This window comes from Daldinia childiae (genome assembly GCF_008694065.1).
Source record: "Daldinia childiae strain JS-1345 chromosome Unknown Scaffold5, whole genome shotgun sequence".
In the NCBI taxonomy this organism is placed as follows: domain Eukaryota; kingdom Fungi; phylum Ascomycota; class Sordariomycetes; order Xylariales; family Hypoxylaceae; genus Daldinia; species Daldinia childiae.
Window position 1 is genome coordinate 2810166 of NW_022984646.1, and position 16042 is coordinate 2826207.

Here is a 16042-nt window from a genome sequence, read left to right on the forward strand (position 1 = left end):
AACGACGCATAGATAACCTTCGATCTTTCACTTCACCTTCGAATTATGTCGCTTTCTGGTTCCTTCGCCATGCCCGATACGCCGGGCTCCGATAATGACGATGTCGATTCCCTCCCTTCCACCTCTACCGAAAGCTTCACAACCGATGATGACGATTTCGATGCGCAAAGGGAATGGGAGCAGAGCTTAGAACAGTTACAACTACTCTTAACTATGGTTTTGGTACCGTTTGCTGGGAAATATCTTGGCCGCAAGTTTGCCTACTGGAGTATGATTTCAAATCACTATTAGTAGATAGTCCTGGGCTGACACTTGTCTAAATAGGTTGGGCACGATATATGGAATGGATGCATAATGTTGAAATCACATGGACGAATAAAACGGCATTTAAAGCTTCAGGTGCAGTTGAAGCAGCGGCGACGCTTTGAACAATCAGATTTCTAGTCTACCTAGATTTTCGGAGGGACACTTTTTGCGGATATAGACCGGATGGTACCCTATTTGTGTATATAAGAGCATTGATGTGGATACAGGGGATCGTCGGCATGTGACACCATGATGCTAAAAGCAATCAAAATTATCATCTCGGCAGCCCGTCCCTAACTCCGGATACGTCCCGTGCTACCGTTAGGCCTTGATGATTCTCATCCGAGATAGCAAAATAAGAGCCTAACAGCAGCTCCGAGAATCTTTCAGTATCTTTGGCTTTAAAGATGCCTTCTTCCGGGGCCCTAGCGTGCCACGATAATAAGAAATAAATTCACGTCGTCCAATTGTCCAACTCGCTAGATCAGTCTGCCCTGTTAAGAGGAGCCATAGGTAATCGAAACTAACTGGATATCCAATAGTAACAAAGTAAGCCTTCCTGTTTCAATTCTAGCCCACACCTCACAATCCATAGTGTTTCTCTAAATGGTTGAACCCCCGCTGCCCTCGCAATAAACACCTTTGATTTTGCGGCCAGACCTTCGAAGTGTTACAGATTCGGCATGTGTGTTGTTCCCAACCTAGACATGCCCAATATGGGTTTTTATTATTAATAGAACTAATATTTGATCCCTTTATCAACCTTCAGCCGCAAAAGGCACTATGCAGGATATTCAGATACCCATGAGCTACGATCAGAATTCGATCCAATGGGTTACAATGTCTATGGGTCTACCACCTAGCCAATTCCTCTTATTGGCACATGAGCAAATACCGGTATGTATGTATGGGGTAATTGGCATATCCTCGTGGGTGACGTTTAACTCTTGGCGCCATAGCGGATATTTGGGAATACCAAATTGCGATTAGACACCACGTAAGAAGTCGTGTATTAACAGTAAAGCCCCACGTGTATAGCCTTGCGAAAATGGCCAGGGGGAGAAGAGTAGGATATAATAAACATGAGCCTTGTTTTGTTCTTTGTCGGCAGACTTGAGGTTTATGCCAAAACAATATCACGAAGAATGACGACTATCTTATTCACGTATATGCAAATTGCTCAGCTGGCTGGAGATACTACATAATAAACCAGCACGACTGGTGAATATGTGTACGAATTCTTCTAAGTCATTCCAAAAACTAAACATTCAAGCAACATTCACACAATAGTATTACGATATTACGCAGAAGACAAACCGACATTTCCATCATCTACACCGACGATTTTCAACATGGCTCAAATTAGCTTCCCTAACCATGACCTATATAAGGTCCTCGGCGTTGAGACTAACGCTAGTTTAGAGGACATCAAGAAAGCCTACCGAGAACTCGCAAGAAAGGTCCACCCAGATAAGGCAGAAGGTGGAAACACACCGGAGAACAACGCGCGATTTCAGCAGGTTTCGGAGGCGTGGGAGATTCTCCGTGACGAGGTTCTAAGACGTGAGTACGATATTCATCGTGAAAGCGCCGAGGATCTTGGTCATGACAGTGATACAGGTTCAAAGCGTCGTAGTCGGAAGGAGCGCAGCGGTAAGTACGAACAGAGCAGATATCCTAAAGATAGTTCTTCTAACAGACACACAGGTAGCTACGAAGCGAAGCCTAATCATCGCGGGAAGCCTTACTTCGAGGAATGGGGGCATGATAAGCCTAACGGTCCTGATGAGACCCGTGGTTCAAGAGCGCATGGGGCTAGACGACGATCTAAGACCTATACACACTCTTCAACCCCACACGACATGCCGTCCCCCTTCGAGAGGCCCGGTACGACGCCGGAGCCACAACCAGTTCCCGGCTCAAACCAACATAGAGCCCACGACCCAAGAGGCCCGCCGCCTCCCTCTGTCAATCTTGCAGACCGCTTAACTGCTATGCGTATTAGAGTTGATATGAGGTCGCTCTATACTGATCTCGACGCCATAGCCAAGGAAATCCAGTACCTCGCGACAGGCTTCCATTCGACGCCGTTCAACACCTCGGACAAAGAGCAACGCCGTTGGAGCAAGCTCTTCAACGATGCCAGTAGCACTCTTAACGTCGTCGACGACATGTACGATGATCTGGACGTTTGGGTGGATCATATCGAAACCGGAAAAGGAACGTCACGATCAGCAGCTTGCCACCTACCTGCACAATTTGCCTATATCTCCGCTATCGCTACCATAATGAAATACGCCGCTACGGCCTGTGTCACCTTTCAGGGGCTAATTCTGAGCTGTCCTTACGACCCTCCACAGCAGTACTTCGACGACCTGGAAGAACGAATGAGGATTATGATCACAGCCTGTGGATCACCGCAGCAGAAACAAAATTAGACAACATCAACAGGCGCTATGGATGTCCGGCTGGAGACCGGTAGAGGAATAAAAAAAGAATGCTTGGTAATATGTGTGTTGGGATAACCCGGATCTTGTTTTATATATGGTTCGGAGAAGACTGGTAGTCACAGTGTATATGTATATAGACCTGTATGCTCTAATTATGTAGGGGTGAACATACATATCTTCTTTGTTTGATAAAACAATTTCTTGCATTGTGTAAAAGATAAGGGGATCTATTATTGGAAACACGTGAAATGTACATATATGACCCCTATCAATTTGGGGGCATATTTAGTTCTGACTTTGCACTGTACACAGATAGGAGAGTTATATGACTGTTATCAATAATTGAACTCAGGGTACAGATCTACATATCTCCCAACGAGGCGAGTAGGCTGTACATGATTACCTTCCTAATATATTTGAGAGAAGGATTTTAAAAAAAAAAAGTGAAAGTGCTTATCCAATTTACTTACCCATAGGTATAGAGCCCGTACCTGATATAATAGGTATCCTAACTATTCAAAGATCGTCATCTAAAACATGTATTCGCTTGATACTGGCCTTGTTTCATCTGGGCCAAGTATTTGAGCTTAAACTTGGCTTGCCGGTAGTGGCTGACCAAGATGACGGCATGAACCCACCCCGATGCAGTAACCCGAGAGCTAAAATCGAACACTAATGCCAAGCTGGGACATTTTACAATGCAAGTTGGTCTAATATGGCATTGGATTCATTTTCCGAGGAAATAAACTGTTTGATGCTGCAACGTCTTTTGATATGTTATGTATTTATTTACGAACTCCAATTTGATACGTAGAAATTACGGTCCTCACTCAAGGCAGTACATATAACTATCACGAGCTACTTAACCAATTTCGGATACGAATCCCACGTGGATCACGGACCTGCCGGGTGGTGTGACAAGCTTTCAACATTGAAAAATGACAAAAACAATAATGCTACGGACACACCATTACCTCGTACATGTACATACCTACGCGCTCTTCGCATCGCCATTCTTTTTTCTTCGGGCGTCCATTTAAGAAAGTGGACCTGTAAAACAGGGTGGATCCTTTCCCGGAGAAAATGCAGCATTGGCGGGTTTGGCAGTGACGTCGGCCAATCAAGCCAAGATTAACCCACTATCTTGATGCTTCCTCGTTTTTTTCAATACGTGCAACAGAGGCGTCCGCGGGTATGCGCATGGAGATAGATGAAGACGCTTACTGTTGTATGTTTTCTCTGTGCTAATATTATCAGAAATAATTCGAATACCTCTTTTTATAAGCCAGGTATGTATATTTATAATATATTGAACGGTTCTCGGATTTCTGTTGTACAAAGGTACCTAGGTAGGTATGTAATTTACACGATGCACGCCACAAAATGCATAGCCCTCTCTCGTAATGTCTCGGTTTAAGACCTGAGGGATACATATACTATACATATGCATACGCGTGCTTAGTATGCTTTTAACTTCGTATTCGACGGTAACTACTTCGTACATAAACTATGCCACCATTACCTAACTGCAAGATTCAAGATGTTGCAGACACCCCCTCCTTCCCTGTTATGTAGCCAAGTTGGCTCACACCTGCTTTTACCACACTCCCCCTTTCCTTGTTCTTGACTTCTGGGCGGCGTAAATATCTCCAAGCCAAGGAAACGACTTCTTACCTCTTTCCACTCTCCTTTTCTCATTCCACGTCTACAGTTTTTCACCCTTCACTCGTTGTTTAACTTCTTGACTCCCATCCCCTTTCTTTCTGGCAACTCATTCGTTACTGTTGGCATCTCGTCTTCCAATTCAATCGTTTTGATAGTTCGTGCCCCTGATCTTGGATCTGCTGCTGGTATTCAAACTTCCCTCACTCGCTTGGGATTATAACATATCACGTGTTTTCCTCTTTTTTGACGGAACACTTTATTAAGACTAAACCAAAAGCAATTGACCAGTTGGAATAATAACGATACCATAATGCGCTCGTTCGCCTTCGCATCCGCTCTGGCAGCGGCGAGCATGGTCCACGCAGGGCCTACTCCTACCGAAGAAGAGTTACCTAGACGTGCTGATTCTCTGCCTACGGTAACCGCGTCTGGAAATGGTATGATACCAACATCCGCTTTGCAGGTAATGGCTGGAGACTGATGATGGATAACAGCTTTCTGGGCCGGCGACGATCGATTCTATATTCGAGGTATCGACTACCAGCCTGGTGGTTCTTCCGCTAATCTCGATCCTCTGTCTGATACCGACCTGTGCAAGAGGGATATCGCCAAGTTCAAGGAACTCGGTGTGAACACAGTTCGTGTTTACTCCGTCGACAATTCGGCCGACCATGCTGAGTGTATGCAAGCTTTGAGCGACGCAAAAATTTACCTAGTGCTCGACGTCAACAACCCTCAATACTCTATAAACCGAGACAAGCCAGGGCAGTCGTATAACGATGTTTATCTCCAAAGTGTTTTTGCTACCATCGACGAGTTCGCAAAATATGACAACACGCTTGCTTTCTTTTCGGGAAATGAAGTCATCAACGACAAACCCGATTCCGTAAAATCAGCCCCTTACGTCAAGGCTACTACTCGTGATATGAGACAGTACATCGGCTCTCACGGTTATCGCAAGATTCCTGTTGGTTACTCGGCTGCCGATGTCAGCGACAACCGAATGCAGACTGCGCAGTATTTCAATTGTGGTACCGATGACGAGCGGAGCGACTTTTTCGCTTTTGTAAGTCTATTCTAATGCCAATCGAGATATCAGAAACTAACAGCCCGTCTAAGAATGACTATTCTTGGTGTGCTCCGTCCTCCTTCCAGCAATCTGGTTGGGACCAGAAGGTGAAGAACTTCACTGGATACGGTCTGCCTATCTTCCTGTCGGAGTGGGGTTGCATAAAAGGCGCCCGTGACTTTGGGGAGTTAGATGCATTGATGAGCGATCAGATGTCTGCTGTTTACTCGGGTGGTCTCGTGTACGAGTATAGCAGAGAGGGCAATGGGTACGGCATTGTTGAGGTCTCTGGAAAGTCCGACTCAGTCAAGGAAGAGCCCGAATTCAACAAGCTAGCGTCAGCTTTGTCCAAGTATCCAGCTCCGACTGGCAATGGTGGTTTTACTTCCACCACTACTTCTGTTGCTTGTCCAACGGTCGATAAAGTTTGGGATCTCGGTGGATGGGACGCGAGTGCACTCCCCGCAATTCCCCCGGGAGCTGAGAAGGTATACATCTCACCTCAATTTTCATTGGCTCGAAAAAAGGGGCTAACAATACTCTAGTACATGAACGAGAAAGCCGGTAAGGGACCAGGCCTCAAAGGCGCTGGTTCTCAGGATGCCGAAGGTACTTCTACTGGGACCGCTTCACCTGGTGCTGGATCTGTAACTGCAACTGCATCCGGCGACAACGGCAACGCCGCTGGCCGACCAGCTCCTCCAATGGATATGAGTATTTTCGTCCTTACTGGTATTGTTGGTCTGTTCACCCTAGGCGGCACGTTGTTGCTATAGGTTGGCCACTAAGCCGTTTTCGGTAATTTTCTTGGTACAAGAATCATGGGGTTTTTGGAGCTTGGGCATCTGGGGAATACGCGTTTTTCATGGGTTCGGTGATCAGGCGCGTTGACCCCTTTTGGGATCGACGGTAAACCGAGATATAATTAGTGTAGAGCGGCACAGCAACTCCATATGACATGGGGTTAAAGCATGTACGCATCATGAACGCGAACGACATATAATTTAGGCATGGAAAGGGTGGATTGATGGATATCAAGTGTATTACATACTGGGCTGACCTTGCTAGAGGATTAAATCGCTGAAATTGGGAGGAAAGTAACATAGTCTTGTACTAACTAGAGGTATTAAAGTGAAAGGACTAGATTATAACTATTATGCTGTAGGACTTGGCTGTATAATGTGCAGATCGTAGCTAGATTGCTCCGATTTTAAGTAACAGAACACGTTCCCGTGCGTTTTATATTATAACGCGTCTGAACATGCTGGGCGCTTCTATACATGACTTTATGAAAACGCTATGCTAGATGCTGGACAAATGGGATTGTATTACCACCAAATAACCCGAGGCATATTATGCATATGCCCATATTCCTTTCCTATATTATCTTTAAGTTGAAAATGATCAATTAACTACTCTCGGGCCTCCGGCCGTATATCACCTTAACTAGTGAATATGGCGATTTCCGCCTGTCGCGCAGCTCCTTGCGTATGCGGCTTAGATAGAGTATGACTTGCTCGTGGGTCCAGCCCAGACCTTGCGTGAAGAGATAAAGTAGAAAACCTATAGAGTAGGTAGTTCTTTGTTAGTGTCCATATCTATACACATGTATAAGGATTCTGAGTATAGAAAATAGGGAACGCATACCCTCCATGCCCTCCTCCATCGTAGCATGCGCATACAGCCCTACCTCTCTCAGATGCGGATCATTCGAAATCGGCGTAAGCGGACACTTAATCGTATGCGTAACGATATCGACGAACCCCGCGCCCCGAAACGCGCGCTCCATCGTCCCGTCTTCGACGATATTCATCGGCCTCGAGGGCCCCCGGTTCGTACTCCCCGGGACCCTAGTTTTGCTTTCGTACCTCCTGGCACCTTCCTCGAAAAGAGGTCCCCAAGCTGCAAGTGCCGAGCCGTCGCCTTCGCAGACAGTGCCGTCGTCGCTGCGGATGCGCAGAGCGGGTTCTAGAGCTTCGACCCAGCCGGTACCGGGACGCACTGCCCGGAATGCTTCGGCGTATACTGCGTCCCAGTCTAGGACTGCCCCGCAGAGATACCGCAGGTGTACGAAGTCGAAGGAGGCGGGCTGGAAGGTCCATGGTGTTAGGTTGAAGTCGTCCATTTCGAAACGCAGGTTACCCGGGACCCAAGATGGTTGGGTTGGTGATATGTCGGTGCCGATTACTTCGCAGTGTGGGAAGGCGTCTGCGAAGTCGCTGGAAGGGTGGGGTTAGAATCTGGATGGGTTTGAGAGGGGAAGAGGAAGGGGGAGAAAAGAAGAGTATAATGAAAATGGCGAGTAGGTTGAGAGGCAAGGAAGGGAAGAATTTACATTGCCCATATTCCTGTACCGGGTCAACCGTCTGTTAGTATGATAGTTGCGAAGGGAGAGGCAAAGAGGCTTACCTGTTCCACATCCGACTTCTAGGACTTTCCTAGGGTCATTGCCGATGGGGGCCAGGAATATCCTATCGTGTAGTAGTAGTGTGAGTGTGTGGTGGCTGTTCAGACGTAAGTACTAGGTTTTTGTATTTTATGACCCAGACAAAGTCTACTAACGTAAGGTCCATGGAATTTGCTTGTATTTCATCGTTAGGTGTCCTACGCTGGTTAATATAAAGTTATCCTGTTGTTACACAATGGGGAACGGTCATACCAATAGTCGGTATCGCCCCAACTTTTGCTGTGATACCTTCGCCCGTGGATCGTGCGGTACTCTAAAATGCTGCTTGATAGCGAGGCAGTCGAGCTCGAGCTATTTTACACCAATTTGAGTAAATGTATATATTTAATGTTGCCAAAGACTTTGTTTACTTACTCATCCTCGCCCAGCGACGAATCCATATCATCTTCATACGAGTCATCCTGGAGTTCGGGAGTTAATAAGTTCATGGCCAGCATAACAACAATGAGATTCCTGGAGTCTTAGATGGGTGTCGTGCCTGTGATAATGTCCAATATGAGTCGGCATCCGTAGCCGAAGGGCTGGACGATAACGGGCCGATTGTATTCGGAACGGGTTCGGGTGAAGTGGTTTCGGCGGCCCGTTTATCGACTTCGGCTGCTGCCGACGGACGCGGTGTCATCTCGGTTAGGTATAAACCAGTTCGGTACAGACACTCAACTAGAGCGGTGAGCTATATATAACCCTATGAGGTAATTATTCAATATGAACCTTGGAACAGAAAAGTTAAAAATATTATTTTAGGGAATAGACAACAATTAAGAGGAGAGAGCATGGATCATTCTTCTTACCACTCGGTAACTCGGGTTCCTAATTAGGACTATCCGATTGTAAAGTCCCCTTTCCCAGGGTATTCCCTTTCGGGAGTCAATGAGCAGGGGTATAAAGGATATTAAGATAGAATATGACTCTGCCGCGCCGGCACGTCTTCTCTAGGGCTGCCAGGGTAGGTCCAGACGACCAGTTGAAGAGTTTGAGGTTCGTATATGTTTCGAGACTAGGAGGAGTTCATTCATATGCATACGCGGCATATGGTTTGAGACGTGGTCTGCTCTCATCCAATCCGGGATTTGTCCCAGCCCCATGCTGTAGATCATCGGATTCTTGACCTTTCTCGACGAGAAGGATGGCTCGAGTTATGGCTGGTCTAATCAAGGGACCAAGACCTTACCCATGTTTCAATACCGTAGGGTATCATCGCCAAGCCAGGATATGTATTTTCGATGGAATTTCCCGACAGCGATCGATCCTGACACTAGACGTCTACGGAATAGCAATATCAGACAGGGCTAGGCCATAGTGGAGTCCACAGCGTATTTCGGCATAAGAGGACCCTGAAATATGTGCATTCATAAGTGTGAATACGCTCTTATAGTCATCTAACATAAGATATCTCTCAATTTCAAAGAAGCCTTTTGAGTCTGACGAAAGAAGCAAACTAGAAGTTCTATATAATCAAATAGCAATCGTGATGCGATAAGCAGAGGTTTTGACGAAGATAGTTAGTCGGGGCATATGTATGGATTTCCTCGTAGTGTTAACCGGGTACCGATATTGACAATTTGACGTAGACCCATACATTCGCATGCAATGTAACGGTTCCCCGGCTCTGACCCTGGGCACAGTTTCAACATTTATTATAAAGTTTCCTAGCTTGTCAGAAATGTTATTTCGACGTAGGATAAAGCTGTTAAGTGCCAAGGATGTAGAGATTTGAGGGAAATTAATAAGAATCATCTGACTATTCTAGTTGGTAATCCTTATATAAGAGAAGACTATGATCAAGCTTAGTTATATGAATTATAATTCTATAATTAGGAGATATAGATGGACCTTGGAACTGCTCATTTTGATATTGACGTGACTGCCTAGCAGGAATTATTAAGCAACTAAGTGCTCGTATGCTAGGAGGTAGTTTTATAATAGACTAACAACCGATTAAGGTGCTGGAACATTGACCATCTATGAACTGAATAGGTACCCAAAGGAAACAGGTTATGTTGACGAGTGTCTTATACAGCCATCTGTCCTTCCCACGTATCTAATGATCTCCATTATTGTGTCAGATTAGTATATTCTAATGCTTAAGAAAAGCCCTACAGTCCTCTCGAAGAGATTTATGATATGTAAAAAGATACGCCAAAGAGTCTCTCTGGGGTCGAACAAAATAACGCACAGTTTACATATAATTTATTGGCGTGGATTACTTTCAGTCGTTGTTTGTTGGAAAACGAAAAGCTTCAAACATGCCTTGGCTATAAAGCCACGGCACCACAAAGAAGACTTTATATACACTCACAGAGAGGATGACAATGGAAAAATATGCGATAGTCTGGTCACTATTGTTGGCAAGCGGTTTCCAGAAAGATTTCTGTTTGTGGACTATGCAAAGTTTACATAGATCATCACTTCTAGCAAATAGAATTCCAAAAGGATTTACGGGCTGTATATACAGGTGGCTATCTGAAATGCGGTACTAGTTTCTCCATCAAATCCTACTCCATATAGCTTAATTGATAGTATCAGGTAAGTCTAGTTCAGACATACAGTACATGACGACTCCAAGCAACGGTGGTATAGCCGCAAATCCAGCCTTAGTACACGATTCACCTTTGCCGCAAAGCGTTTACAGTCATCGCATAAAGGGCTACTGACAACTATCTTGGCCTCCTTTAAGGAATTACTCGGAGATGCTTCCCGTAGGTTCGCAAGCTTCACCTTGTATTCATCATACGGCTGATCCGCCAACTCTTCCAAAGTGAGCATCGAGAATGTTGACTCAACCCCCGACCCCTTACGGATGCCTAGTTCTAAAAATAGATGTTTGTGAGCAAAGTACGCAATTAGCTGTTTCTCTGCGTGGCAAGCATTGAATCGTCCTGGTACGCCCCGGTCGCGGTAATTGGATTCCGGGAAAAATCCAACTAATTTACATAGGTCGAGTACCGCCTCTGTCCAGTCTCGGCCAGCAACACAGATGTTTTTGCTTTGTGCATGCGACCAACCGCTCATGGCAGCAATTTCTGGAAGCCCTCCACCGCGGTCCATATACGCAACTGTCTTCCATTCGTTGGGAAGACTATAGTGAGTCGTTAGGGAGAGCATCGTGCGGTCGTTGGGCGAGCGTTTATAGACACATGTGTCTAGCTGGTGAGGACCTAGCTCGTCTACCACATCTTCAAGAAGGAAGACAATGTCTTCGCGATCCTTATCCCTTGCATACGTATCTTCCATATATATGGGTTTGGACCGCCTCTCATCACCACCGGCGCGCCTCCTTCGTACCTTTACGTTCTGCTTTAGCGGCTTTGCAAAATAAGCAGCGCACCGAAGTTTTCCGCTATCGATGCATGTTTTAGACTTGTCAGCCCCGCATTCTAACAGGATTTCAACGTTTTCCAACCGACCCCACAGTGCTGCCTCCATGAGAGCAGTTCGACCATCACAGTTCATAGCGTTAGGGTCGGCGCCCTTTGAGAGAAGAAGTTGAACCATTTCAGACGATGACTCGCATGCGGCCATATGTAATGCTGTATCTCCTAATGTCTCCGTTGTATTATCTTCCGTACTTATTTCTTCGCTTTCATTATCAGAGGCATTGTACTGAGGCCTCTCCCATGATTCGACACCGCAAAGGAAGATATCGGCCTCTGAGGAGGACTCGAGGTACTCTCGAACATACATGATTTTGCCCTGCACCATCTGGCTTACCACCAAGCCTATCTTTTTGGTTGGGAAATTCTCAATAATCTCGGTCTCGGTTGCCTCCGTCCACTTTCGTTTCTTCTCGATCAATCTCCTGAAATCAGCCCTCAAATGATCTGCCTCATCCTCCGGGATGACGTCGTCGTCGTCAGGCACATGAGCTCCACCTGCTACAAACCGAAGATTGTCCTTGTCAATCTCATAGCTATCTGCTGACAACACGCCTAGTGGAAATTGTATATCGTAGTCAAAGTGTCGAAATTTTCCGTCGAAAACTGGATCGCAATGGGGGACGCGTCGATGGTGTTGGGAATAGTTCCCATTAAAGCCGTGGCGATGGATCTCCTTACACCATGGGCATAGGATGTGCATATCCCGATTATCCCACCACTGTACCTTGGCTTTCCGAGTTTGATTAATTGCGATATTCTTAGAGGCCATCTTGTTGCAGTCTTCAATAATGAATTGGAAAGATTTGTCTCCACGTAGTTGCGCGATACTTCAGACCCCTCAGTGGCGTGACTTTGATACTTCTGCTTTTATCTTCCTCTAACCGCTGGAGGCGCTGTAAAGTACGATTCGACAGCATTCCACCAATTATTTACTACCATGGCATTTATGTCAGACTGCTCTTGGTGTAAACTAATCACCGCATCCCACCCCCCATTCCGCTCATTGCTAAGGATCATTATCGCTCTTCTATCGAGGACAAGTTGATGCTCATACTATCTGATATATTGAATTGATTGGTTGCTAACCAAGCTGGTTTTCACTTGGGGACAGGATAACTTGATGGCGGAAGCGAGTCCGGCCAAACTCTGCTTTCTTGTCACACACACATGTTATGCCTCATTCCTGTGATATGATACATTCTAATAAATTAGATCATCAAGTGTTATATCTTATATCAAACATAGGTACCTTTATTATACCCATTTAGGATACGTACCTGCTGTGTATCTTCTCGGCGTATTTTCTCCTCACCATGTAATTAATCCAATTGGTTCAGCCTCAAGTACATATATTCAATAATGAAGACATGTAAGCAATAGTAACTGACTTATATTAATAACCCCGCTAGATGAGTATAAGGCCAACACACTACGCCGCTGCTGCAGACGCCTCAGCAGCTAGAGCCTCCCTGCGGCTCTTACTCTCAGGGTCAAAATATGGCTTCTCGCCCAAGCTCACCGCGCGGGAACCCGAGCGCTCACCAAGCCCCTGGTTGAGGTAATCCGGCGTAGCGGCGTGGTAGACGCTGCGGTTATCCCAGATAGCCAGGTCGTTGGGCTGCTGCCAGCGGAGGCGAACCTGGAGATCGTGATTCTCGACGATGAGTTGCACGAACCAGTCTAAGAAGTTTCGCGACTCGGCCTCGGATAATCCGTGGATGTGCTTGACGTGGTGGCCGACGGCGAACACACTCTTCCACCCAGTCACGGGGTTCGTGCGCACTACCGGGTGCACAGCTTCTAGGACCTCGCCTACGTTTTCGGGCGCACCGCGCGGCGCGGAGTAGATCTTGAAGTTGTTGCGGTCTGCGGCCTCGTTGAAGGCCGGTTGTGCGTAGTACGCTGTTAACGTGTCTAAGAAACCCCGCAACGGCTTCGAGATCCGGTCGTATAGTTCGTAACCGGAGGCCCAGAGGGTATCTGTTCGATAAGTCAGTTTCAAGTTCCTTTTGCCCCTATTTGCTATACTATAAGAGAGAAAGGATTGAAAGGTACGCACCACCTCCAGTCTTAGGTAGCTCAGTAAGTCTTAGAAGCGCATAATCGCTAGGAATAGGCTCGAATGTGATATCCGAGTGCCATTGATTCTTCTGAGATTGCTTTTTCTCAGCCCATATATCTTTCCTAGAGTAGAGCTTCTTGGCTTGTTGCGACGAGATAGTGCTGATCTCGTCATCATTACCACCGTGCTCGCGACCAGAGTTGATCACGGGATGGATGTGTAGCTTAGAGGTAGCCGGCTTGCCGGATAATTCACCAAGCCTCTGTACTAGCTCCTTTTGTAGGTCATTGGTAATGTTGTCCTGCTTGCGGAAGAAGACCACACCGCGTTGAGATACTGAAGCATATTTATTAGACTAAATCAATTCGCGGGGTCCGTTTCTTTCTCATACCTGTGATAGCAAGGTCACGGATGAGTTCGTCCGAGTTAGGGGCTCGTAGCCATTCAGCCAAATCTACATCTATGAACTCCTTTCCAATCACGGGTGTGACATCAAACTGCTTGAACTGGTCTAGGGCACCGCTTAGTTTCAGGGGCTCCTTGTGGTTCGTCTCAAGCTTTGGTGGTTCGTCCTCTAAGCTCGTCTCGCCGACCGCAAGAGAGCTCTCCACCTTTGGACTCTCTTGTGTTTCCTTCTGGGTGTCAGGAATGACCTTTTGCTTGATATGCTCAGCAATTGGAGCAACGGCTTCGGTAGCTGATGGTGCCATTGTTTAGGATGTGCGGGCGATAAGTAGATGAGGATGAATCGTCAAGTTCACACGAGGACAGCGTATTTCAATAAATATTGAATTTTCAAGACTGGACTTTATATGAAACTCTATATAAATATCTCCAATTGACGTATATATAATAGCGATCTGCCGAGCCCGGCCGGTTAGTAGATGGCGTAAGCGAAACCATTCTAACGCCATATGCTTGGATATCATCTCTTAGGTGGAGGTGAATTCCGGATTGGATAACATCTTTGATCAGATAAGGCATTTACATGCAAGATAGTATAAAGATGTCGTGACTGGCGAGGCGCATCTCGAATTCGCAATACTGGGGGGCAACGCTGCTTTATGTGGGGGATTGTGACATATACAACCGGCCTGACGTGCTCGATAGCCGTCCGATCAACAAATGATCTTTCACTTAGAACGACAGCCGATAAACTAAATCCCCGCAACTCCAACTTTGAACAGACTATGGGGCTGTGTAAATATTGTATCATTTCAGGGGTTTCAGCTTAATGATTTGTCACGTCGTTATACTGAAAGTGTCATACCGAGGTCTACCTAAGGCAGCTATTCAATATAATTCCCAGGCTTAATATGTATGATACCCTCGGAGATAGGATGAGACTAAAGGAGTGTCCTTTAGTATGATAATATACATCCTCTCTCCCTTTCTCCCTCTCTCCATCTATCCCGAAGAATACATTGACATATATCCTGAAGGGGGTAATATAGACAATAGAGGAAGTTCCACGGCGTCAGGAGGTTTGGAAAACGGTTTATCAGGTGCAGGGACTTGACGGTTAAGCTGCCATCGAAAGTGAGCATCCCAGTCAGCACATCGGCGCGAATTTCCGGCAACGGGAAATGGCTTTCTATGGCCTTCGAACCAACTGTGAGTCATGACGGTAGTATCTGCGTTGCACGTTACATATTGACGTAACGTCTCGATACAGTGGTCCCAATGTGAAACCCGCCACTCGGCGCTCTGATTCCACATTACGCTGCGTATTTGGTAATAATCCGGGTGCAAACTTTGATGGAGTTTATATAGGCAGTGAAGGTAATGATGACTGGCAAGTAATGCCATATACCCACCACCGCTCTCTGGTGGTAAACGCATAGAGTCTGGCGAGCCTCCTGCTTGGCGTAGCTCTTCCTCACTGAGGCCCATCATGCCCACTAACACTCCTATCGCGTCAGCGACAGTATTATACTCATTCGCCATCAGGATAGAATTCGACTTACCGCGCAATATGGCCGTCCAATTACTCTCGACGTATTCAAGAGAGGTGGTACTGCTCGGGCTGAAAGGCGACCATTTAGTGTGATTAAACTGAGTGACTCTAGATCCGGGGTTTGTGTCCTTAAGAGCAGGGGCTATGGGACGTATGAGTGAGTAACGATACAGAACAAGCATATTCACGAGTTAGAAAGAGCACATACAATAATAATAATAGCGCTCTATATCAAAATCGCATGACCGTTTCTCAGTAGCGCCGTATATCCAAACGCCGACGACGGAACAAAGCAGAGTTGCAGTAAGGGCATAATTAATGATACGATGTACTGAATCATATCTTCTAAGCCCAAACGGCACTAGGCTTTGCGCACTTCCCGAGTCATTGTCGTATATCAATCTCTCGCAGTCTGGAGAAACCTCTTCGTCAATTTTGTAGCAGTCCATCATAGTCCGTAGTAGCATGGTTCGTGGGGATGGATAGAGGAGAAGAGAAACGCGAGAAGCTAGAGAAATCCACCTTGAAGAATTAATCACTTTGACAACCCACTTCAACATGATCAGCAATCGGATGTAGGCACGATCCTTCGATACTTCTTGGTCAGTGTGCATATTTCCACGTAGGACGATAAGTATCACAAACTATAGTTGTCTTATCACGGAAGCTTACAGATATATTAGGAGGCT

At 46.2% G+C, this 16042-nt stretch overlaps 6 protein-coding genes across 7 annotated transcripts; 3 read left to right on the forward strand and 3 right to left on the reverse strand.

The window, feature by feature from the left end:
* Positions 1 to 45: 45 nt before the first annotated feature.
* GL218_05891 (uncharacterized protein) lies at positions 46 to 428 on the forward strand (the record flags this gene model as incomplete). Its single annotated transcript, XM_033582583.1, has 2 exons — positions 46 to 268; positions 325 to 428. 2 exons carry the CDS (start codon positions 46 to 48, stop codon positions 426 to 428), a joined length of 327 nt encoding a protein of 108 aa, XP_033434877.1.
* Positions 429 to 1658: 1230 nt separating this feature from the next.
* Positions 1659 to 2744, forward strand: GL218_05892 (Protein tumorous imaginal discs, mitochondrial; the record flags this gene model as incomplete). 2 transcript variants are annotated; one of them, XM_033582585.1, is made up of 2 exons in its annotated part: positions 1659 to 1959; positions 2014 to 2744. In XM_033582585.1, 2 exons carry the CDS (start codon positions 1659 to 1661, stop codon positions 2742 to 2744), a joined length of 1032 nt encoding a protein of 343 aa, XP_033434878.1. The 2 variants fall into 2 exon arrangements, with proteins under 2 accessions (XP_033434878.1, XP_033434879.1); XM_033582584.1 differs by having other exon boundaries at positions 2097 to 2125.
* Positions 2745 to 4731: 1987 nt separating this feature from the next.
* GL218_05893 (1,3-beta-glucanosyltransferase gel1) lies at positions 4732 to 6266 on the forward strand (the record flags this gene model as incomplete). The annotated part of the gene is made up of 4 exons (XM_033582586.1): positions 4732 to 4858; positions 4916 to 5487; positions 5541 to 5978; positions 6036 to 6266. The coding sequence occupies 4 exons, from the start codon at positions 4732 to 4734 to the stop codon at positions 6264 to 6266; spliced, it is 1368 nt and encodes a 455-aa protein (XP_033434880.1).
* Positions 6267 to 6898: 632 nt separating this feature from the next.
* On the reverse strand, positions 6899 to 7615 carry GL218_05894 (uncharacterized protein; the record flags this gene model as incomplete). The annotated part of the gene is made up of 2 exons (XM_033582587.1): positions 6899 to 7053; positions 7138 to 7615. The coding sequence occupies 2 exons, from the start codon at positions 7613 to 7615 to the stop codon at positions 6899 to 6901; spliced, it is 633 nt and encodes a 210-aa protein (XP_033434881.1).
* Positions 7616 to 10489: 2874 nt separating this feature from the next.
* GL218_05895 (uncharacterized protein) lies at positions 10490 to 12103 on the reverse strand (the record flags this gene model as incomplete). Its single annotated transcript, XM_033582588.1, has 1 exon — positions 10490 to 12103. One exon carries the CDS (start codon positions 12101 to 12103, stop codon positions 10490 to 10492), a length of 1614 nt encoding a protein of 537 aa, XP_033434882.1.
* Positions 12104 to 12763: 660 nt separating this feature from the next.
* GL218_05896 (Alpha-ketoglutarate-dependent taurine dioxygenase) lies at positions 12764 to 14106 on the reverse strand (the record flags this gene model as incomplete). Its single annotated transcript, XM_033582589.1, has 3 exons — positions 12764 to 13314; positions 13394 to 13732; positions 13788 to 14106. 3 exons carry the CDS (start codon positions 14104 to 14106, stop codon positions 12764 to 12766), a joined length of 1209 nt encoding a protein of 402 aa, XP_033434883.1.
* Positions 14107 to 16042: the final 1936 nt, after the last annotated feature.